At 38.1% G+C, this 24,736-nt stretch overlaps 1 protein-coding gene across 1 annotated transcript; it reads right to left on the reverse strand.

The window, feature by feature from the left end:
- Positions 1-708: 708 nt before the first annotated feature.
- On the reverse strand, positions 709-24,519 carry LOC139442601 (tetratricopeptide repeat protein 7B-like). The gene is made up of 20 exons (XM_071223453.1): positions 24,394-24,519; positions 23,431-23,579; positions 22,983-23,145; positions 21,824-22,070; positions 21,383-21,461; positions 21,153-21,274; positions 20,632-20,695; positions 20,195-20,332; positions 19,342-19,425; positions 18,426-18,530; positions 15,952-16,124; positions 15,385-15,457; positions 14,057-14,217; positions 13,278-13,394; positions 12,591-12,688; positions 6,869-7,012; positions 6,260-6,357; positions 5,644-5,748; positions 4,785-4,876; positions 709-4,177 (listed from the first exon to the last, which is right to left on the reverse strand). The coding sequence occupies exons 1-20, from the start codon at positions 24,512-24,514 to the stop codon at positions 4,045-4,047; spliced, it is 2,466 nt and encodes an 821-aa protein (XP_071079554.1). The 5' UTR covers positions 24,515-24,519; the 3' UTR covers positions 709-4,044.
- Positions 24,520-24,736: the final 217 nt, after the last annotated feature.

Genomic DNA, 24,736 nt, shown 5'->3' on the forward strand with positions numbered 1-24,736 from the left:
GCCATTGGGATATGATGACATGCATCAACCAAGTCACCGAGACTGACCTCCTGATCCCATTAGTCACCTCAACAAATGGTGGAGTGTACAGTATTGAAAGATTTGACCTCATTGTTTCTTGTCAAGAACTTGACACGATGAATATTATTGTGTGTCCCTCAGGATGCAACATATTCTTTTTTCTGCATCCATTCTTTACATTTGTGCATACTGGATGCACTTTTCTGCATTGTGTAAAACCCTAGTTTGTATAACTGTAGGGTGAATGTGTTTTAAAGACAGGTCATGTTTGTCTTCTATGACGAAATAATTGGATTGGATTATTACACTGAACAAAACTCTTGTTTTCTGTGTGAGTGAGTGAGTGAGTACGGTTTTACGCCGCTTTTAGCAATATTCCAGCAATATCACAGCGAGAGACACAAGAAATGGGCTTCACACATTGTACCCACGTCGGGAATCGAACCCGGGTCTTCGGCGTGACAAGCAACCGCTTTAACCACAAGGCTACCCGACCGCCCTGTTATCTGTACCATTTTATCCTGTTGCTGCAGTAGGTCTAAAAGCTATTTAAAACACCTCACACACACACACACACACTTGCCATAACCTCATTTGTTCCTCACAAACTATTGTGGAAGCAACACGTACAATGGTTGAAACTTTATTTCAACAGGTAGTGTTTTCATATTGATACAAATACTCCTGCCAAACCATACACACTGTCTTATATCACAAGCTTCTAATTTACAGATGAAGATATGTACAAAATAAACAATACAAATATACAAATAAATAACAAGGTATATACATGATGTTATCACAGTGCAAGAAAGACTACTAATACATTCCACATAGCAATAAAAGAAATCCATTATAGTGTTATACATACATCGTGAGTGATTACATCACATCAAATACTAAAATTGAGGCACATTCTAGGAACAAAACGTGAACTAAAACTAAACACCACCACTCATGGTCTCACTTCCAGCAGTCCCAGTTTTACTAACCTGCTTGAATAAGATTTGCTTAAACTAAGTAATGAAAAATCCAAAATGTTTAATAATCATGATGTTCAACTTTCACTCTGGTACACACAGCAAATCTCTAATTACACCACCTTGCTCCATCCTCAATTATCTCATGTATTACACCTCCCTTCTCTTGTGATGATATCCCTGTACCCATAACCCACCATATACATTACAAGAAGCGTGTCACGTGTCAAGGACGCTAACATATATCCAATCACGCAACTCGCACTGCGTTCTTTCATGATTGAATCCGCTTTGACATCACCAGAACACGGCTCATGTTGTTATGTGATGTCTCAAATACAGCAGGGAATGGCTGGTAGCATAATGACCTTCCCCCGTCTTAATACTAATTTTAACCATCTTCAGATTCAAGTAAATATTTCGATGGCTCGCACACACAAGGCCCAGATATTGAATGTAGATCTATGCCTAATTTGAGTTGAGAAGGAACATTCTGTTGGATGATGATTCCAAATTCATGAGCGAGAGAAGTTCTGTGACAGAGTTAGTGATGTAAGATGGGGCAACTTCCGAAGCCATGGTGGTAAATGGGTCATTTACATCATGTACATGGGAATATACAATGTGTCAGAATAAGATGCAGAAATGATACTCCCAAGAACTAAGGATGACCTACCTGGATTTCTAAATTGAAATCAATAAATTATAATGTTTCAGGATTTCAAAGGAGATAAACATGACTAAAAGAGGCATATCTAGAAGTTTGACATGATAATATTTAAAGTTATCTTAAAGCTTAATAATTGATACACTGCTCTCTAATCAGTAAAGGCAACATGAACTGTCATTTTTATGCATTTGTAACATATGCAAAGTAGAATGCCAAAGAAAACACCAAATACAGACTTAATATAACAACTTTCACACAACATGGTGGTGTTTGGGTAGGAAGTGGGAGATGAATACATCTAGTAAAAAATAGGCTATACTTAATTTCTGAGGGTGGATTATTGGTTAAAAAGCATTAATCTTTAATTCCTGTACATGTGAGCAGACAAAAACAAAGAAATACATCGAACATGCTTTTTGAGCAAAGTGATTATCTGAAACTGTCGTAATTTGAAAGTTGTTAAAAGAATGTACCATATATAAGAAAGGTGATCATGATATTACACACAGAATTGTCACTCCCTGAAATATAATGCCTCAGTTCGGTATTATGCCATACAATCTTACACAAAGTGCATTGACCTCAAATACTAAGGTATTGTCCCAACACAAAAGATCATTATCCTCTTTTCTCCAAGCAACATACCACTATGTACAACTACCTTAATGATACATCCCTTGATTCCCTTTATACATGTACAACTACCTTAATGATTCATCCCTTGATTCCCTTTATACATGTACAACTACCTTAACGATACATCCCTTGATTCCCTTTATACATGTACAACTACCTTAATGATACATCCTTTGATTCCCTTTATACATGTACAACTACCTTAACGATACATCCCTTGATTCCCTTTATACATGTACAACTACCTTAACGATTCATCCCTTGATTCCCTTTATACATGTACAACTACCTTAACGATTCATCCCTTGATTCCCTTTATACATGTACAACTACCTTAACGATTCATCCCTTAATTCCCTTTACACATGTACAACTACCTTAACGATTCATCCCTTGATTCCCTTTATACATGTACAACTACCTTAACGATTCATCCCTTGATTCCCTTTATACATGTACAACTACCTTAACGATTCATCCCTTGATTCCCTTTATACATGTACAACTACCGTACACATTCTCAATGACTAGATATTCCATCAACTATAATACATTGTGTCCCCAAGCAGCAAGAACAAGGGCCAACTGCAACGGTTACACTGATATTATACATAAATCTAAATCTTGAATATGCCCATGACACTGCGTACTACTTACATGAACATTTCAGGTTTATTTCATATATCTTATTCATAACACATTCAAAATATATTTGATAGACTAATATATACTTATTGTATTGTATGAAATGACTAACATACTTTTGAAGTTATAATGTAGTAAATGAATTGTGAATTCTCAAACATACATGTACATAATACTTAATGCCATCTGAAAATAACATTAATGGAACATTGTGAAAAATCAGAATCCCCAATTTTGGGATCTAAAAGACAAGCCCAAAACAGTATAACTGTTAGTCTTTCCTGTGAGTGAGTGAGTGAGTATGGTTTTACGCCGCTTTTAGCAATATTCCATCAATATCACTACGGGGGACACCAGAAATGGGCTTCACACATTGTACCCATGTTGGGATTTGAACCCGGGTCTTCGGTGTGACGAGCGAACACTTTAACCACTAGGCTACCCAACCGCCCCTCTTTCCTGTGAAAAGATATGAGGAGTTAAATAGGAGAATAAAAAGGGCTTCTTTCGCAGCACCTGGTACAATGTACATTCATTATGCCTGCAGTAGAGAACATCATACTCCTGTACAGAGCTTTTGATAACCTGTGTGCACACAATACCATGACATCACACACATTCAATGAACAAAGAAGTGTTATAAAGCATTAAATTGGTTATAAAAAAATGGGTAGAAAAAACGTTAGCTATCAAAATATGCAAAAAATACACAAAAGAAAAATATATGTAAATCTGATCTCTTACCCTTAACATTGCGATCAAACTTGGGGACCCTAAACAGTCTTGTAATATACTGTGACATTCAAAAACAAATGTGTGTGAACGAACAAAATTAAATCAACAAGATTATTATGGCTAAGTAATTTACATCATATGTAATGCCATTTATTCTTCTCCATGCCATGCTGAGTATTGACAGTCTCTGTGTAGACAGCCTGTTAGAGACACCAGTGAAGTGGATGGAGCACCTCGTCACCCATCCACATCAGGGTCCAAGTCCACAAAACAACCTTCATCATATTATAATCATAGGACTATGATTCTTCAGGATTTGTGACGGTCCTAATACAGAGATTGTTTCCTGGGAAGGTGTCACTGCATGAGTCGCGGAATTACGGTGAAGGGGACGACAGGACTGGTGGCTTCTAGCTCCATTCCTGTGTTGTGACAGTCACTGGCTGCTTCAGGTTGGCCCAGGGCTTCTAGCACCATTCCCAGAGAATGCCTGCAGAGAGAGGAAACACTGTTAGCATATGGACCTCTGTATTCAAATAACATCCTTTGCCAATTTGGGCAAATATTCTAAGATCATATGGTTCAAATTATTTGTTCAAGAATACCACCAATTATTATTTGTTAGTTTGTTGTTTAAAGTAGCAGTCAGCAATATTAGAGCGTGGCCGGTAAATAATTCTGAACCAGACAAACTAGTGATATTACGAGCAAAGTCCCACGCTATTGGGGTACGATGTATTAACCGAGTCACAAAGAGACACCTAATACATTTAGTAGCTTCATGCAACCAGTATAGGCTGCTGGGGACCTATTCAAACCCACAATCCTCATGTCGGCACAAATATGAAAAAAACCATTGACGATACCCATAAATGGTTAAATACGCATAAAATAACATTCTGCAACATGTCTCAAATAATCACATGTTTAGTGAATGAGTTGGTACTTTACACCACGTAAGTAGTTTTTCAGCTATAGTGAAGAGTTAACATGCTAACAACAGCTTTATTCTAATTACCGTATCTCACCAAAGATGATAACAGCAAGTATGGGTTGCTGAAGACCAATTCTAATATGTAACTGTGAAGTGTCCTCACCATGATTTATGCGATGTGGGGTCGTTGTTCACAGCATCTCTCAACACCTTCTCACCAAGTTTGTTCTCGTTCAAGTAATGTAGCACCATGCCCTGGAAACAGATATCAACTTAAAACTGGAGGACCAGCATGCAACAGCAGCCTGAGGCTTGTTTACCAAAACTCCTGCAGTAACATCATCTGCCAACAGAACTGAAGATTTCTAGGAAAAGTACTTTGTGTCAGAGGCATTGCTTACTTTGCTGCTGAAGTGAGTGAGTTGGGTTTAACGCCACTTTGAACAGTATTGCAAATATATCACAGCGTTTCAGCTTGATATTAGGAGAGACTTAAGTGATGCAGGTGTTTTAAGGTTACCACTTTGGTGAAACCAACGAGCACGGGTAGGGTGCTGACAAACCTAGAAACATAATCAGTGCGATTCGCAAATTGAAATCACGATCACAGGTTTCTGTTTGTTTGTTTGTTGTTTAATGCCACCCTCAGCAATATTCCAGCTATATGACGGCAGTCTGTAAATAGTCAAGTCTGGACCAGACAATCCAGTGATTGATATTATGAGCATTGATCCATGCATTTGGGATACAATGACATGTATCAACCAACTCAGTGATCCTGACCACCCAATCCCATTTGTCACCTCTTACGACAAGCACAGTCGCCTCTTATGACAAGCATAGTCACCTCATACAAAGAGCATAGTTGCCTCTTCTGATAAGCATGGGTTGCTGAAGACCTATTCTAACCCGGATCTTCACAGGTACATAGATCTCTGACATGCCCAAGGGATACAACTCTACACAGCAAATTACAATGCCTCGAGGACTGGGCCACCTATTAGCTGTTATAATCCACCTACCAAGTGTTGCAGGGACTTTGTGTGACCTGGGTTGATAGAGACTGCATTCTCAAAACAAACTTTGGCATCATTGTTCCTCTGCTTGTGTTCATACACTCTCCCTTTCTGCAACACAGAGAGAGAAACATGCTAGACATATCTAGATCTGCTCTTAAAGACACAGTAGATAACAGTGATAACACAAACTGGACTCTGCACTTAATGTTTCGGATATATACCTAAACCTACTAATATGTGCATTTCCTGATTTAAACGAGAAACATCAGAGGATGACATGGGGAAATGTCTGGATGTATTCTCTGCCTTCAACTGTCCTACTTTATTTCCAGAAATGTCACAGCTCCAATGTATTGAAAGTTGAAACTCAGCACAAGTTATTACCTCACCACAATACTGACATCTGCGCAGAAGAAAAACAATTCTGTTTCAGAAATTACACTTCATCTATATCTAACTATTCATGAAAAAGTGGAAAAACACAATGTAAATGCGTACCAAGTTCTTTGCTGAAATACTGAATAGTCTGTGTGTTATGTTCCAGCAATGACGTGATAGCAGATAACTTGACATGCCAGTCATATAGAGGAGAGGGTTAAGAAGAAGAGGCGTAACTTACTATAAAGTAGACCTGATGTGAGAGGGGGAAGATGGTGGATGTTTCCTGTACACACGCCTCAGCTTCAGTCACCTTCTCCAGACTCAGGTACAACTCAGCTGTAACAAAAATTATGCCACAATTGGATAGCCATGTACAGCTGAAGGTACATGTTTCAAGAAGTCAGCATGTCATGTCTCATGTAACCAGGTCTGACACAGCAAGCAAAATCATTTCAGTGTCCGGAAAGTTTGCATCTGAACCAAAACAAACCAGGAGAGACAATCAGTCAGTTCACACATTGGTACCACTGCATGTTAATTTTGGTAGGATGAAGCATTAAGTACTGGGTACAAGGAGCAGGTACACAGTCCAAAGTTTAAGGTACTTATTGAGCTTTAGCACTCAAAATCAGAAAAGTCACTGATTTCTTGATTGCCACACAAATACTGTCACCACTCAGCTAGCATACCTCCCTTCACACAATATCTGCATTCATACAACAAGCATTAGGTCATGGACAAAGAACACAATGAAACCGACAAAATATGGCAGCCATGACATGGTCCACATTTGAACACTATTAACCACAATTTCCATAATAAAACAGATAGAGATCAAGGAACCTACCAAGATGGAGCCATATCTGGGCCTGCAGCATCCAGGACTGCTGGGAGCCCGGCCGAGGCTGAAAGCTGCTGTTCATGGACGACGCCACCTCGGACAATGCCCGCTCCACCCGAGACGCTGCTACCGACTCAGCTCTGATTGACCCTGCAACATACAACAAGACTTGCTCATTCTCATAATGGAACCAGCCAGTGCTCCTCTCCATGCTCCATGGCACAACATGGTGCCTTAGTGGTCTTTTGAAATGGCCCTGTTATCTAAATCTGCGTCTGAAAGGTCAGAATATCCTAATAATAACTTCCATGTACATTGGCTCATTGACTTAAAAAATGTCATGTTAATATTAAGTATTTCTGAATAGATATCAGTCACAGGTTACATCATATGATGAGTCTAATTCTCATTTTCAATCAAGAAAACAAACCAATTATGGCACTCATTTATGTGAGTAATTCTATTGACTCTGCTTTAAATCATGAAAACTTCAAACAGTAAATGAAAAGGTCAGTAATCTACTAGAACAAGAAGACTGATTAAGAAGAAAACCTGCAACATAACAAACATAATCATAATGGTGCAAAATAACGACGACCAATAGTAATATCTATAACCAAATTGCATGCAGAAAACCATCAACCTCTATCTAAACCAAATAATGAATAGGTAAGACTAAGAGTTGCTTTCTACATCTTCAAGCGACCCTCTTCCATAGCATAAGTAAGTGACTACAATGTACATGATGTACTGTGATACAGGTTGCAGTGGCCAGCCAGACGAGGAACGTCTGTACACAGTGGCCTGTGTTGGTACTGTGTAGTAGAGCATGCAGAGATGGAATGGACGCTGAAGCAAGTGTAAACTTCCATTTGAGTTAGTGAATTCATGCACCGTGTCAACTGTGCCACAGTTATAGCATGCAGCACTGGAGGAATATTGGAAATAGACGTATGCTGTTAAGGTTATTGATAGGCAAATAGTTATAAGCTGCAGCTTAGTTATGATGGACTGATGTCTCTTTTGTGAGATGTGATCATTTACACTGTTAATGTACTACAGATGAGTGAGTGAGTGAGTGAGTGAGTGAGTTTGGTTTAACGCCGCTTTTAACATTATTCCAGTTATATCACGGCGTGTCAGCTTAATGTGGGAGGAAAGCCCAAAGTGATGCAGGTCTCAGACGTTTACCACTTCAGTGAAACCCACAAGCACGGGTATGGTGCTGACAAACTTAGAAACATAATTGGAGCGAACCGGGATTCGAACCCACAATCATAGGTGTCTTGCGTGCCCAAGGGACGCAACACTGCACAGCGAAACGCGGCGCCTTAGACGACTGGGCCACCTGTGCCCACTACTACAGATGAAGCATGTGAAATTATCAACACTGGTATTACAATACAAAAGTGTTCGTTAGTTTCTTTGTTTGTTTATACCACACTCAGCAATGTTCCAGCTATAGGATGGCATCCTGTAAATAGTCCAGTCTGGACCAGACAATCCAGTGGTCAATATTGTGAAGAGCATTCAACACAATCAGGTTATGAGGGCACGCTGTCCACCAAGTCAACGAGCCTGACCAACCGATCCATTTGGTTGCCTCACAACCGGAATAGGTTGCTGGGGATCTGTTCTAACCCCGGGAGGACAAAACAAGAGTAATTTAGGTAATTAGTTTACCATCTCAGAGCACTAAGCCAGCTCGTTTTCGCTTCCCATTTCTCTTCAAGGACATGCCCCACTTTGCGAAAACAGCTCATAACCAATACGAGTCTGCATAAATACAACACCTTTTATTGCACTTGTGACAAAAGATGTCTGTATCTTGTGTGGGATTCACCCCTTGTAAACTGATAACCTGATCTTGAGAACTGGCATGACACCAGTAAAACATAACATGGCACATACCAATGGCGTTTCTAAAAATGGAATTCAGGATTTGCAATATTTTCCCAACAAACACACAATGCCATGTATGCCCAGCCAGCACTGTGCAGAGAACTCTCAAACTCCACCACTCTCAACAGTATGAATATTTAAGCTCCTAATATTCTGCATATAGAACACTGGATACTAATATTGTAATATTCCAGTGTACATGACATCTACTGACTTAATAAACATGATTTAAAACATCTATTATGAAAAGAGCAGCCTCATTTTAACAATCGCGATGTGCTGCAGATGTGTTCCTGTAGAGCTGAGGCTGATGTACTATGGAACACTAACGTCTTAAAGGCCTTCTATTTATTATTAGTTGGTTTACAAAAAGTTCTATTTTTTCAAAATATAAAAATATTTAACTTCCGGATTAGTACTGATACTAATGAATGAAACACAAACTTGTAGGTCACACCATCACGGAAGTATGATTGATAAACAATACAAAAAGAAATTTGATCGGGTTATCTTTGTTGGAATAAAGATTTTTATACATATCTTTCACCATTTCTTAGGGACAACAGTGATAAAATCACATGTTTTTTTTTTTTTAACCCAATTGTAAAACAGGTAAGCAATTTCTTACGATCAAATGTCTACTCCTTTTAATGGCTATCCATCTTGTAAACGAACTAAACACAATATAAGGCCAAAGGTTCGTAAGTTTCAGCTTAACCACAAAAGTTGTTTCTGTGATACCATCACAGTCTTAGCATGTATACTCAAAAAAATCCATACCCACCAGTTTTGTAATGTAATGAAAGTATACAAGTTAAACAACTCTCCCAAAACTGTATGCATAATGCGCATAGCGGACTGTGAGTCACTGTTAGATGAGCGGGATTAAATCAGTAGGAACATACAGTGGTAGAGAGAGAAACCATGGTTACCACTTGGATGCAGGTCACTTACCTCGCACTAGTCATGAAAGAGAAACAGCAACATATTGTCAATACTGGGCGATCCACACTGATCATGTGTCACTGTTTATTAACCCTCTGTCTTCAACAAAGCATTATCAAGTGACAAAGTTTCTGGTATCTTACAACAGACGTGTTAATTCATTATGTCCATCCAATAATCCAGTGTCCCTTCCATACTTTTTGAAGTGATTTCTGTAACTTGATTTAAAAAAGGGGTTTACTGACAAAGGGATGACTCCTTGATGCAAAATGTTAGAAAACCAGATGGTGCAGACACATAACATTACAAATAGAGCAAACCCCTATATGAATTTTACTGGTCATTTATTATAGGGAGGGAGGATGCAGTTGCATTGCTATTAGGACTGTATCATATTTTGCTGACCCCTGACCCTCTCCCCATTTTATGGAATATATATCATGTACATGCCGACCCAATAAATACACATACATTTTTTACCCTCCACCCCCCACCCCCATATGATAAATGACCAGTCCCTTAGATGTTAGTGGAATCACTCTTATATTCAATATGGTATTCCTACTGCAAGACAGAAATAATTCATAATTTGACCTCATTAAATTACTCTAGGCAGTAGCATAAAATTCTGCAGCAGAGAAAGTTCAAAAGGACCAACTGCCATCCTTTTACCTGTCAAATACACCTGGTGCAATTCGGAAATGGAGTTGGGCAACTTCTCCCCCACTTTTGGTTCATTGCAATTTGATACCCTTAGTTTAGAGAAGAATAAAAAACTACCAAGTCAATAAAAGGCACCAGTTCACCACTTAAGCTGATATGTATAGCAAGTTTCAACAAGAAATATTCAAAGGTTTAGGAGTTCTGCTCTGGAAACTGAAAACGGACAGCTTACGGACGGATGGACATGCTGATCACTATATCCCCGTTTCTCAAACCGGGATGATAATAATATGTTTATCTAATCGAAGGACACATAAGTGGAAATGTCAACTTTTCCATGGTAACAAAATTAAAGACAAATGTTCTAGTTATTGCCTTATGTCTTCTTCTTTTGTCATATGTAGTGCTATGGGCATGTACCAGTGCATTTTATTATTGTCATTACTATTATGATCTTCGTATTTTTATTCTTAAAACCATGGTGTCATTGAGGCAGACTGAAAATAGTTGAGTTCCAGCAAAAAGTGTTCTGTAACCATGGTAACGTAGGTGAAACATAAATTATATTTTTATCACTAAATACATGATAATTTCTAGACTTTTCCAACAAGAACATACTACATATTACTGGCAGAACATCCACTTTGTTATAGTATATGTTTACAAATCTTAAATACAGTGTGGATCCCCACTTACAGTAAGAGAGACAATCCATGTTTGAGATACGTCATTCTAAACACATGACTGAAGGGGATACAATATTACACTCCACACACATATCCAGTGGTTGATTATTACTGACACTTGTGTGTTAGTAATGTGTAGCAAACAGGTGGGCCAAATATTAAGACATACCTCAAATAGTGTGATAGTGAGATAGTGAGATGCTGTGACGCATGTGAGAAACAGTGTAATATAGAGATTAATTTAATAAACTGGAGAAGCCTTTGAGTAAGTGATGGTCATTCAATGTGTTCATAGTTTATTTAATTCAATTGGATTAACATACAATATTGGTATAAAGGGGGGTAAAAAAGTTTGTATATTTTTATTGACTGACATTATCATGAGTTTGAAACGAAAATGCCATGCTTACGATGCTGCATTCAAACTGCGAATCATTGCTCTAGCTGATATATTTTCTCACGGGTTCATAATTCTATATACACTGATTCACAAAATGGCGCTTCGTTGTTGATGGCAACATTTAACGACCATTATGAGATTAAAAAAAGACCAGAGATGCTTCCCACATTATGAAAGTGGATGACTGGTTTTTTAAATCTTTATTAGAAATAATAATGTCTTTTTCAATAGAATTACAACATTTTTCTCCTTATATTATTGAATATCTGCGAGTACCAGCACATGTCTTGCAGTCTGACTTCGCAGTGTTTTTTGCCTTTCACTTCCTGGTTCGGCTTATCTACGGGTCATATCATTTTCTTTCATATTTCAATGGTAAAGTTAAAACCTCGGCTTATCTACGGGGGGGTCGGCTTATCTGCGGTCATATACAGTACTCACCGCCAAAAGAATTGCGAACCATATAAACATATAGAGAAGTATGTACATTCAGAAAAGATATTTCCAATGTGTACCACTTAATGACAAAACTAACAAATCAGTCGTGTGTTACAACAGAATGACTTTATTCTTATTACGATATGTTGCATGGGATTTCCAAACTTCACATGCTAATCCTGCTCAAGACAAATGGAGCATCTCGAGTCATGGATCTAAGACATCACATGTGATGCATTCATGCACCTCAGTTGACACAACATACCAGCATGTTCATTTGTGCATCGAACCAATCTAATATCTTTTGAATATGAGTAAGTCTTCTTATATTGGCTAACATGTATGGTATAAACGTTTCTTTTGGCAGTGAGTATATATTATCATTACCTGGGAAAGATTCACTAATTTGTTTCATATTTGTTTCATCATGTACATTACACACAAATTACTTCCTAAAATTATGATACATGAAATGTTTTGTAACAAGAAGGAATTTTGTAGTATGCATACATGTACAGCTATAGACTAGTTCTCATCAGTGTTGGTATCTCTTCTTGAGCATAACTATAAGCTTGATAACACTTCCTGTCTACATTCGCAGCTATGGCCTGTACACAACTGCAGCAGTATTCTATGAAGGTAGCAACAAAGTTGAACTACAACAGACACAACAGTACAGACTAGACATGATTACCTGATCCGCGCTCACTGAACTCATTGATGGTCATCTGGGCCACACTTCTCCGGTCGAACGCGTTCCGGTCAGTCGCAGTGCCTCTTCTCTCTGACCCTCTGCAGGCACAAGACAAGAGGTCATAAGTAAGGACAGAAGAACAGTCTTACTCAACCAGGTACTGGAGATGGAATTCTCAATTACAAAACAATTCGGCTAAATTACTTTTTTCATATCAATCTGTTTCATTAGTACTAAACTATGTCCATCTTAAACCAAGTTCACTCCTCAGCCATAGAAAACTACTACCAACTTGTGCTATCTTCTGCATATCCTGTGAATACAAGGTACACTATGTACCTTAGCATAATTATTTGTTTCTTTTTTGTTTAAAGCTGCATTCAGCAATAAACTAGCTGTATGAAAATACCCATTGTTTTCATCATTAATGCTCTCTTCACTATTTTTGTTTGTTCGTTTGTTTGTTGTTTAATGCCACACTCAGCAATATTCCAGGGTGTGTGTGTGTGTGTGTAGGGGGGGGCAGTTGCCTCACTTTCCTTGTGAAAGTTAACTTGAATAAAAAATTAATACCTAATCTTATTTGCCCCACCCCCCCCCACTGTCAAAAAAAGTTAACTACGGCCTTGACATGATACAGGGTGGCATCATTTACATCAACATATTTCAATTCCCTGTCCCACTCACTCTTCACTGTCGATTTCATGGATGTCCTTCCAGAGTTTCAGCATCAGTTTACACGTGACCAGGGCTTCCTCCGGACCATACATCACCTCCTCCAGCTTCGACTTGGTCAGCAGCAAACTGTCACATTGACAAGTCTCACTTTATACATGTCCATCAAGCAAGTGTTGGAATTTGTTTGTTGTTGTGTTGCATATAGCGAAGATACTGCCCTCTCACAGTCAGCAATACTCCAGCTATATTTCATCAGGCCATAAATAATCATACCTGAACGAAACAAGCCAAGGATTGATAGCAATGTCCCACACCATCAGGGTACAAGCCAGAATGAGACACAAGCCATGAAGTCACTGAGCCTGACTGCTTAGTTGCTTCTTACATAGGTTACTTGGCACTTTTTCTAAACAGGAAATACTCAATGGAGAAGTCTTGAGGTACACATGAACATTTTTTGCATTTTCATTGAATTAATTTTGAAATATCTACATACACAGAATACAAATGTAATATACCATCATTTATCCAAACTACTCAAAAGAAGTTAAAAAACACCTGATTCTTTCATATTACTACTACAGTTAATCTATCGTGGCATAGCATTAGTACCAATATTATGAAAGAACTGGGTGTTCTATAACTTCTTTTGAGGAGTATATATACAGATGTCATCTCCAAGAGCTTTAACTATACAAATACTTCTTGTGGCATCAAAGTGAAGCAGCCATTACAATAAAGAAGATGATTATCTTGTGCTTCATAAGAGACATCCTTGTGTTCAGTACCTGAGGTTATCAGGATACTCCTCTAGAGCTGCATGTATGAGAATCATCGCTTCATCCAGCTGTTTCTGTGCTGTCAGTAGCAGCACCAGCAGGTGGAGTGAGTGGATGTGATCACTGCGATACTTCAGGGCAAGTTTCACATAGTTCAAGGCTTCGGGAATCTTGATAAAGTAAAGAAGGTGAGTTAGGTTTATGCCAGTTGATAATAGAAACAGTGCAGACACACCATAGAGGTGGCATCAAGTATGTCTTCTCAGAATGCCCCAGTGGGATAACACCCAAGAAAAATAAATATGAAAATGAATATAGTGTGAATTATAGGGCAGGCTATCGATATCGTGCTTAGTGATCGATAATCATTAACTTAATATCGATCAATTATCGATGAATATCTGAGAACTAACTTTAAGCAAATACGCTAAAAGCTCAAGAGACAAAACAACATATTTCATGTCACTGTTGAGTGGTGACACAATTATGCACAACTTTGTGGACATTTCAGATATAAGTTATATAACAAATCAGTTGCTTTCCGTCTTTGGCAATGGACATAACAAGTCTGCTTCGGTTAATAAAATTTACTCAGTAGATTATAAAATTAGATATTATCGATTACACAATTTCATATCGATAATCGTTAAAATTTCTTCACATCAACGATAGTTCTGATTACCAATCTTTTTAGCCAGCCCTAGTGAATTATATCCTTGAAAAGTTTAAAATAGCACATAATTGCATCTGAAATAACAGTATGGAACTCTGGGAGACACTGATTCCCATTCTGTCAGATTTACAACTGTTTCACATACATGTTCAGATTAATGGAATACATAAGGCATCAATTATTCACGAAAGTATGTAACTTCAGCAGCCTAAAGACTTTGTAACTTTGTTATACCTCTATTAAGAATCTTGCAATTCCATTGGTTACATCTTAATACGAAACAATACATTTTAATGTTGACCTTCAAATCACTTGTCTGTCACTAACATCGAATATTGACCCGTCAGTAGATCAGTATTGACCTGTTACATGATGAATATTGACTCATCTGCTAGAAAACAGGATGACCTCTGGTGCTAACATTTCTTGGTTGGCAGTTATGTAATGTAATCAAACAGAGCAGGGTTAAAAGGCTTCATCAACTTTAAGTGAATTTCGGTATAACAATACGAATGATTACTCTTGACGAGGTCAATATGCGAAAACATTAACCCGAGGACCTGACCCCTGGGTTGGTCTGACTGGACAGAGGCCGCATTTATTTGTTTTCTGTAACAAATGATCAGAACAATCATGAATAGTGGACACCAGCATGCTGACTCACATGTCTGAGAATAGCCAGCTGCAGTGCCAGGTGGAAGAGAGCCAGGTAGTCGTACGGGTCGGCTGTGTGGGCTCTGGAAACAAACCACCCATTAATAAGTTAGCACTAAGACATTTAACTTCATGGATTCAGTCGGCCACTTTCGCCACTAGTCCAAAGCCTCAGTCTTGTAAATCTGTTCGGTCTTGTAAACTCAGCTATTAAAAGTCTGTAACACTAAGATGTACAAGAAGGAAGGAAGGAAGGAAGGAAGTTGAAGGAAGTTTGTCAAACTTTACTGCCTAAGGAAACCAGTTTTTGTAATATTATCTACACTGCTTAGAATAATATCTCTGAATAAGGTTCTTTTGTCATGAAACACCATCATAATTTTTTCTATCATCATATAAAGTGCTTACACAGCATTTACAGAACAGTGTTTGAAATTACATGGAGTCATGGTGGAATTGTTATACTTAAAACCTCCCTACTTAGTTTAACACCACCATTTATTAAATTTTTATTCATCATTCATATTTAAAGATGATGTCCATACTCATAAGTATGAATCAGAAAGGAGTCACATACTTCTGGAATGCTGCCAGTGCGTTTCTGTGTAGTATCTGTCTCTCTCCCTGTAGCTTGACCTCGTGAGCCTTCATGCTGTAGCCGATGCCCAGTGACGTGTAGGCTCGGGACAGCATCGGGTGGTCCTGGCCCACCTCTAATGCATGCTTCGACCACTGGATACCCTCATCATACTGCAGAGAAAACAATAGAACAGGTTGTCATTAGGCATGTAACAAGCCATCAAGCAGTGATTTAATACTTTATGATTTGTTTGCTTGTTGTTTAACACCACACTCACATTGGTCTGTAAATAATCGAGTCTGTACCAGACAATCTAGTGACTGACATCATGACATCGATCCATGCAATTGGGATACGATGACATGCATTATAAACCGTGTCAACGAGCCGGACCACCCGATCCCGTTAGTCACCTCTTACGACAAGCATAGTTGCCTTTTATGGCAAGCATGGGTTGCTGAAGACCTTTTCTTAATACTTTATGAATTGAGATTACAACACACAAGTTCTGATATACAATTTACTGAACAAATCCCCAGTAAATACTGTTTATTACTAATATATTTCCACCGATATAACGTGCCCACATATTTTGAAATGCACAAGTGGTATAAATCCGGGTATCTAACAGGGACGATGAGTGTAGTAAATAATATATTACTCATTAAACATCACACTTTATCTCAATTCAACATTGATTAAAGGTGTTGCTGGAGAGTGGCATATTAATACAACATTTGTAGCTGATGATTCAACCATAAACTGTTTATTGCGACCTGGCAGTTAAGTGTGCAGCATTCCCTGAGATCGATTAGAAGAAAAGATAAGATGCAGATTCTAAATACATGTTCATACTAGCAAAAAGACAAACATCCCCAAGGAATAAAACATCTGCAATCAGGGTTAGATGAAGCTTCATGATATCAAACTCGGTACAGTGTAGGCAAGGGGTACTCTGGACAAGCTTCTGTGCACAAAATCTGCTGTAGCAACACCAACCATGGTGGATCAAAGGTTCACACAGGATTGCATTGGCTGACACGAGGACGACATTTCAAATGACTGCCCACTGGCTGACTACACTCATGTGCAATACAAAGTTCAAGGTTGCAAGTAAATGCAGGGATGAATTGTGAAGATGTTCTGACATAATGTTCTCTTTATGAGTGATGCCCTACATACTAAAGTGAAAGTCCATATATTCTCTCTATTTCAATCATACATGTTCACGAGTCCTGCAATAGATAAAAGGTAACTGCAAAAACACACAGACTTGGCAAATTGAAGTAAACTATGTCAATAATACAGCAGGTTTTGTGTCTATGCATCTCTTGTGTTTAGTATGTGAAACTTTGTAGGTCTATTGGAGTACATTATCCTTCTGGGAGCAGAGTAGACGCTCTGTACATTTGGACAGTACTACCCATGCTCCAATTCGATTGGCAAGATGATGACAAGAAATAGTCCTGTCCGCACGTCATGATATTACACCATGTGTAACACAGCTGTATGCTTTTTATAACGAGTGACATTCAACTGGTGAGTAATATAAGCAACCATAATAGTTTCTTTGAGTGATGAGAATTAGGATTAATGGACAATGTTTCTGTTTCTGACAAGCAACTTTGTGTATCTCAATACAGTATGTCTATTGCAACATGCCGCAAGACAATTTTAACCATCAATATTCATCCCACATTACCATTCTACCAATACCTTTTATTACAGGAGTTTCAGTACTTAAAAGATACTGTAAATCGTGAAATTAATGCATCTCCAAAAGAATGTGACCGCTGGCCCCTAGTCAATAATGCAACTCAATATGAATGCGACACCCCTCTCCTCTCAAGCATCAGTGGATTTCTATCTAAAGAAAATGTCCTCTGTCAGGTTTACAGGAGAATCCTCACCATCATCCCACCTTACATTAATCCAATCACACACCAAATAGCACCACTCATTAGCACTGATTAGAATACTTCCGCTAAAACAATACATGCGAGCTGGCTCGTGTCGGCCTTTGACGCAGTCGCAAAGAACAAAGACACCGTGTTGCGAGGGTGGCGTCTGTCTGGACTTGCAGGTGTGATCAGTGATGACCTAAGTGTGTAGAACTCTTGTCCAAGCAGTGACCCCAGCAGTGACAATTCACAGGATGTAATTAGTGTTTGAATGGCATTGTTTATATACTTGTTACAAGTGCTGCTCAATAAACAGTGGTGTGGAATACATGGTTGTTTGTTTTCAGCGTATGTCTGAGTTAGTATTTCTGCTATCCAAAATGTCTTATTGTTGATACAAATGCGTTGTTTAATAATGCGAGCAAAGATCTGTCGCATTTTTCGCATTTAATTCACGTTCGCGTTAATTTCAAGATTTACAGTATTGCAAGCAAGAAGTCCTGAATCATACATATTTTTATATGTATTTTTATATCTAAATAACATAACAAAGTAGCTACAGCATATTACCTGATGAAGATACTCAAAACACAGCTTGGCAGCCTGTAAGGACACAGTGGGGTTGTCAGGTTGGAGTCTCGTACACTCTCGTAGGACTAATACAGCTCGGGAATACTGGAAGTTAAACAATTATCTTTTCAACATAGTCTACAGCTACAGAAGTTGCCTGCTGATCAACATGCTTCCTCCAAGAAACATGAAACTACCCAATGTTTTCATCATTAATGCTCTCTTCACTATGTTTGTTTGCTGTTTAACACCACACTCAGCAATATTCCAGCTATATGATGGAGGTCTGTCAATAATTGAGTCTGGACCAGACAATCCAGTTATTGACATCATGATCCATGAAGTTTGGATAAGATGACGTGCATCAACCAAGTCAGCAAGCCTGACCACCCGATCCTGTTAGGCGCCTCTTATTACAAGCATAGTCACCTCTTACGGCAAGCATGAGTTGCTGAAGGCCTATTTTAAACCGGATCTTCAGAAATCCTCTTCACTATGTGCTTTGTGAGATAAAACATATAAAACCATATAAAGATAAACCCTTTAAAATATTTCATATTTATTTACTAAAATAAAGTTGTTTTACTCAAACTTCAAAGAACTCATTGTGAAACATTTCTGTGCAGAGCTTATGATGTAGTAATATCTGAGGAGAACGATAAAATAACTATTTTTACATTGCCAATAACAGTCCAAATAATATTTCCATCACTGTGCTCTCTCGTTATTGAGATGGTACCATGTCAATATGAAATTTACTATTTACAGATACATATACGACTCAAAAGAAGCTAAGGACCATAGATTAACTATAGTTATATGAAAGAATCAGGTGGACCTTAACCTTTTTTGAGTAGCATATTAATCATGGATCACAAATTGTTGAAAGGTTTTGTTTTAATCAGATGAGGCTTACCTTGCCTGCACATATAAGTGAGTTGGCAAACTGGTGCCAGATATGAAACTCCTCAAAGGAAAACCTCATTGCCCTCTCAAAGGACTGAAATGCAAACATTCAACAATTACATCTCTTTTTGTTCAGTAAAGAATTTTACCCTGCCACCAATAATAATGTTGAAATCATTTATATTGACGCCTAAAATCATATTAAAAGTCCTACTGGCTAACATTCATAAAACACATGCAACTGAAATTTACATATAAGACAAACAATTAATCTTATTCATCTGAACATCAACCGTTTCATTCCTAGTAAATTCTAAAACCAGTTGAAATTGCAATTTAGCTTTGCCCAATCCACACCCAGCAATATTTCAGCTGTATGACATCCGCCTCTAAATTATCAAATCTGGACCGCACAATCAAGTGATTGATTTTGTTAGAACCGATCCTCGCTGTTGGGGTAACCAAGTCACCGAGCCTGACCACCTGATCCACTGGGTTGCCTCTTTCATCCAGCATAGCTTGATTGGGACCTATAATATTTTTGTTTGTTTGTTTTTTGTTTAATGCCTCACTCAGCACTATTCCAGCTATAGGATGGGGGTCTGTAAAAAATCGAGTCTGGACCAGACAATCCAGTGATATGATGATACGATGACATGCATCAACCAAGTCAGCAAGCCTTGACCACCTGATCCCATTAGTCACCTCTTACAACAAGCATGGTCGCCTGTTATGGCAAGCATGGATTGTTGAAGACCTATTCGCTACCCGGATCTTCACGGGTCAGGACCTGTTATAACCCAGACTCCCCATCAGGCCCATTTAACCTCAGTGTGACTGCCTCCTATGTAAACAAGCCTTACATCTGCCAGTGTTGTGAACTGGGCCCTCTTGACCAGGGCCAGAGCCAGCATGTCATACACTGCCGTAGTGTTGTGGAAGGCGTGAAGTCTTGTCTCGGACAACTCCTCTGATCTCTCCAGTACAGCTTCTCTTGTTGCCTAGTTTAAACAATTACCAGTTATCACATTCTTTTCATCAATATTGCTGCTGTTAAGTATTCTGTGAATATACTAAGATGTTGAAAATGCTGTGTTACTACATTACAAGAGAAACAGATGGACATTCACAAAATGGCTTTTATGGCAACCATACTTAAAAATCTTATCAAAGTTCTTAGAGATGGCAATGCTAACTATACATTGTGTTTTCAGAGTTACCTTGGGAATGGTCAAAACAGCCCACACAAACAGCAATATTTGGAAGTATTATTCATTTGTGTGTTATTCATGTAACTTACAACAGCCTCAGCAATCAGTAGTAGTAGTAATGCTTCCTCATTCTGATCCTCCGGAACAAATGATCTGCAAACATGAAATATCCACTTAAAGAGTTCTGCTTTCATTTCTTAGTTTACGGATAATCACCCCAAACCTATACTTCCAGAATCAAGAATGAGTGAGTATGGCTAAATGCTGCCTTTAGCATTATTCCAGCCATATGCAAGGTACCAGAAATGGGCTTCACACATTGTACCCATGTGGGGAATCGAACCCGGGTCTTCGGCATGACGAGCGAACGCTATAACCACAAGGCTCCCCCACCACCCCTCAGAAACAAGAAAACCTATGTATAGTATAATACACAGTTGATAATGTGTCATTATGCAAAGTCAGTGACATCCTCCTGGAAATTGAAGACATCCCCTACAGTCTTACACTACTGTAGCAAAACCTCTGAGCAGAACACAATTTTAATGAGTAAAAGGCCTTTATCATGATCATATCCTACCCCATCCTTTATATTAGAATCCTGACCTACCTATCACCAGGGTAAATCTTTGGCTTTGGTCCATTAGGCTTTGGTGATCTGACATCCAGTGGGATGTAGGATTTCTCACAAACACCTCGCATCAATACCTCAGCTAGTTGGCGAGCCAGTGTCTAGAAGATAAATGCAACAATTACATTTCACAAAACAACAAAATGATGACAAATACATTAATTTTTCAGGTCATGCTTTTGGATAAGTTTCAATATTGCTCTACTTACGAGTCTGATATCCTGTGTAAATCTGGATTCTACTGCCCTCAGAAGCTCCCTGAATCTTTGAATTCCTTTGTCTAGTTGCCTAAAATAAATCATTTCTGTTCATTTTGTTGTCATTATGAACAAAACAAAAACTACCAAACATTGAATATGTGTAAATATACAACATGCTTCACAAGTAAATACTGATTCATTTTCAGCATGTTCAGGCTCTATACCAACAAGTATTGTTATTCTTTGGTCATTGTCAATCCAACCTACTCTTTAAAACACTTCAGTTCTTTACGTTTACATATTTTTACATTTGATCAAATTCTTCTTCAGTTTCCAAATATAGTCTTGATGGTAAGACTATGAAGTTGAAGGTAAGGTGAAGTCAATAACACTTTTCATGCTCCCTGAGCATTTTTCATACAACATCTGCAAATGAAAAACAGTACATACCCTCTTTTGATATACATAATCGGAGATTCCTGAATAGCTTGTTCCAGTAGACAACAGACTGTTTCATCTGGAGACAGCTGTCCCTGACTTCCCCCTGGGTTCATGCCGCCCTGACAACGATCCCTCTCTTGTAGGTAAATCAAAGCCAGATCACCAGCCTTCTCAAAACAAGAAATGATTTTGTCTTCTCTTTCGACAGCCTTGTACTTACTGGTCGTTGATGGAGCCATCTTTTCCAAGCACATTCCTGACATGAAAAATAAATGCCTACAGATACGAGTATTACATGTTAAGTGAGTGAGAGAAAGGGATTCTAATCAGTAGTCAGCCATATTCAATCAGTGTCACCAGGTTTGGGGTAGGCAAGTTGGTGGATGATGGTGTATGCAATGATTCATGCTCCACAACAACAACCACAACAAGAACAACAACAACAACAAAGTCAATTTATAATGTGCCAAATTCCATTCGCCAAATCAGGTGAATGAGAGAGTTGAGTTTAATTCTGCTTTGAACAATACTTATATAGTTATACCATACAGACTACAGTATCGGAGTAATGAAAGAGGAAATGCCATAGTGATACTGGTCTAAGTTTATCACCTAGGGGAAAACCAAGAGCAAGGTTATGGTGCTGACAAAAATAGAATCATATTTATAATCAAAGCTAATAATGGATTCAAACCTACTATTATAAGATTCTGGCATGCCAGAGGAACTGCACAACAACACATATTTCAGAGCATCCATCAAAGCCAGTGTACAAATGTATTTCTTTAGCGACCACATTTGTTGCATTTGGAACTAAAATAACAAGTCAGTGAATGTTGTTTAAAGCCTCAGTCAGCAAGATTCTAAAAGCAGTATGGTGGCTAACAGGCAAACTACTCAATATGGAGTCAACAGATACTGGTAATACTGCTGGCAATGGCATGAACTTCTTCCTCTCACCCTCTTAGACCAACTAGTACTAAGATTATCATTACTTATCTTACATTGTAAAAATATGAGTGAGTGAATGTTGTGCTGCCAGTCAGCAATTTTGTAGTTTGTAACTACTTGCTTCTCTTGTAGTCAGCTCTATCATGATCTACTGTGGATCTTTTTTGACCTGGGATCCAAAAGATTCTTATCTACTTAGTAAACAGGACCAAATTACCTCTGATAGCAAATGATTCTGCATACATATGAATGAGTCTGTTTGGACAGGAATGGTATGTAACCGAGTCCAGACCAGCCTTATCCAGGAGTTCATATGCTGTTTGGTAGTTGCCTCGACAGAAGTTTAATTTGGACAGTAGAAGCTGAGCTTGCTGGCCAATCTGAAGCAACAAAATAACTCATTATAATAAACATTGTTGGTATAAATATTCATTTGTTCATATTTCTTTTGGTTTTAAATAATTACTACACAAATTATGACATTAAAGACATCCGTTATTGCCAATCTGATAATATGTAATGATCATAAAGCTTTTCAACATTTGAGCATTTGAAACTGCAATTTAATTCATATATATAAGCATTAAGGTTACATTTTTGTCAAAGATTATATTCACACATACTATAACTTGAAAATGCCTCCATAAAACAACACAACAAACTACCTTTGACTTTCTTTGTGAAAGTGTAGCAAGTTGATCTTCCACCTCTGTTAAACTGCTTTTAGCCTTAGTAATATTTCTCTCTATTGGGGGATGCTCTTCTGCATATTCTTCTAGTGTACTTTCTGCTAGTACTAAATTAACAAAATCTCCTGCAAAAGATGAAACTGGATAAAATGGTTGTCATGGTTATTTATTTGGAATAAGACAACTATGCATAGAGACAGCTCCACATACTGAAAGCGTATAGTAAACTTATTTGAATTTAGATGTTGTTGTATGCTAGTTTAATTGCTAGCATGCACTGTCAGTGAGTGGATAGACCAACCAAATAAACAAGATAATGAGCAAGTTACCAAAATGGTGTCTACCTTAAAATGGTCAGGTCTTACCCAGCAAAAACCTATCTGTGAGCCAGTCTACCAATCAAGTGCAGCCTATATCATGCATAGCAACTGTTAAATTTGTTTCATGTGTTTGTTTCATTTGAAGACACATACAATGGCAGTTAAAATGGTTATGCTGGGATTAAAAAAAAATACATACGTTGATTTGATAATGAAATCTGTGTAAGTAATACCAAGTTTCCTTCAGTTGAATATAACTAATTCAGAATTTATATATTGTGTCAGCATAGTGAGCATTCCAGTAAAATGTATTAAACTAGTCTCATCATGCAAATATCATCCTGCGCAATGATTATCAATGCAAGCCAAGCAAAATCTTTCATTTAGTGTGGTTATGATTTTTTGTCAGTATGAAATGGAGCTTCATTTTAGAAAACAACGTCGGATATATTCTTTAAATATATATCACTATGCATCAAAATAGATTCAAATCTAAACAACCAAGCTCACTGATAGAATGGGAGGGTGAGACTGACAAGGAAATGGTCTGTGAACATTGTGATGATGGTTAACCTATCAGATAACGACACAGATAAAAATCCCTTAAATTGAGACCAACCTAAATCCGGTGTCTTTTGAGACAACTGTCTAGCTAATTCCTTTGCCTTTTTCCAGTTTGCTTCGCCCCTGAACTTTTCAATTTCTGACTCAAATCTCTGAGATTTTGCTTTCGACGCCATGACACCGGAAGACGGTCGTCTGCTAATATAGTCTCTAACATTATGGGATATGTCAAGAAGACAGCTAAATCAATTGAGATATTTCAATATATCTTATAATTCAGTCTTCTTAATATTTAAATAATATAGACATTTAGCTAACAGGCGCATCCGAGGTCATTTGATGTACAATAAAGGGTTATTGCTAGTTTTAGATTAGAGATTATGACCACCATGCATTCC

The sequence above is a fragment of the Haliotis cracherodii genome, unplaced genomic scaffold (genome assembly GCF_022045235.1).
Source record: "Haliotis cracherodii isolate W230 unplaced genomic scaffold, xgHalCrac1.p SCAF_5, whole genome shotgun sequence".
Taxonomy (NCBI): Eukaryota; Metazoa; Mollusca; class Gastropoda; order Lepetellida; family Haliotidae; genus Haliotis; species Haliotis cracherodii.

Coding starts and splice junctions, on each gene's coding strand:
- LOC139442601 (XM_071223453.1), bottom strand. CDS start 24,514: ATGGCGTCGAAAGCAAAATCTCAGAGATTTGAGTCAGAAATTGAAAAG. Junction 20,696..21,152: donor AAGATTTACCCTGGTGATAG/GTAGGTCAGGAT, acceptor TCATGTTTGCAG/ATCATTTGTTCCGGAGGATC. Junction 14,218..15,384: donor AGCTGGCTATTCTCAGACAT/GTGAGTCAGCAT, acceptor TACTTTATCAAG/ATTCCCGAAGCCTTGAACTA.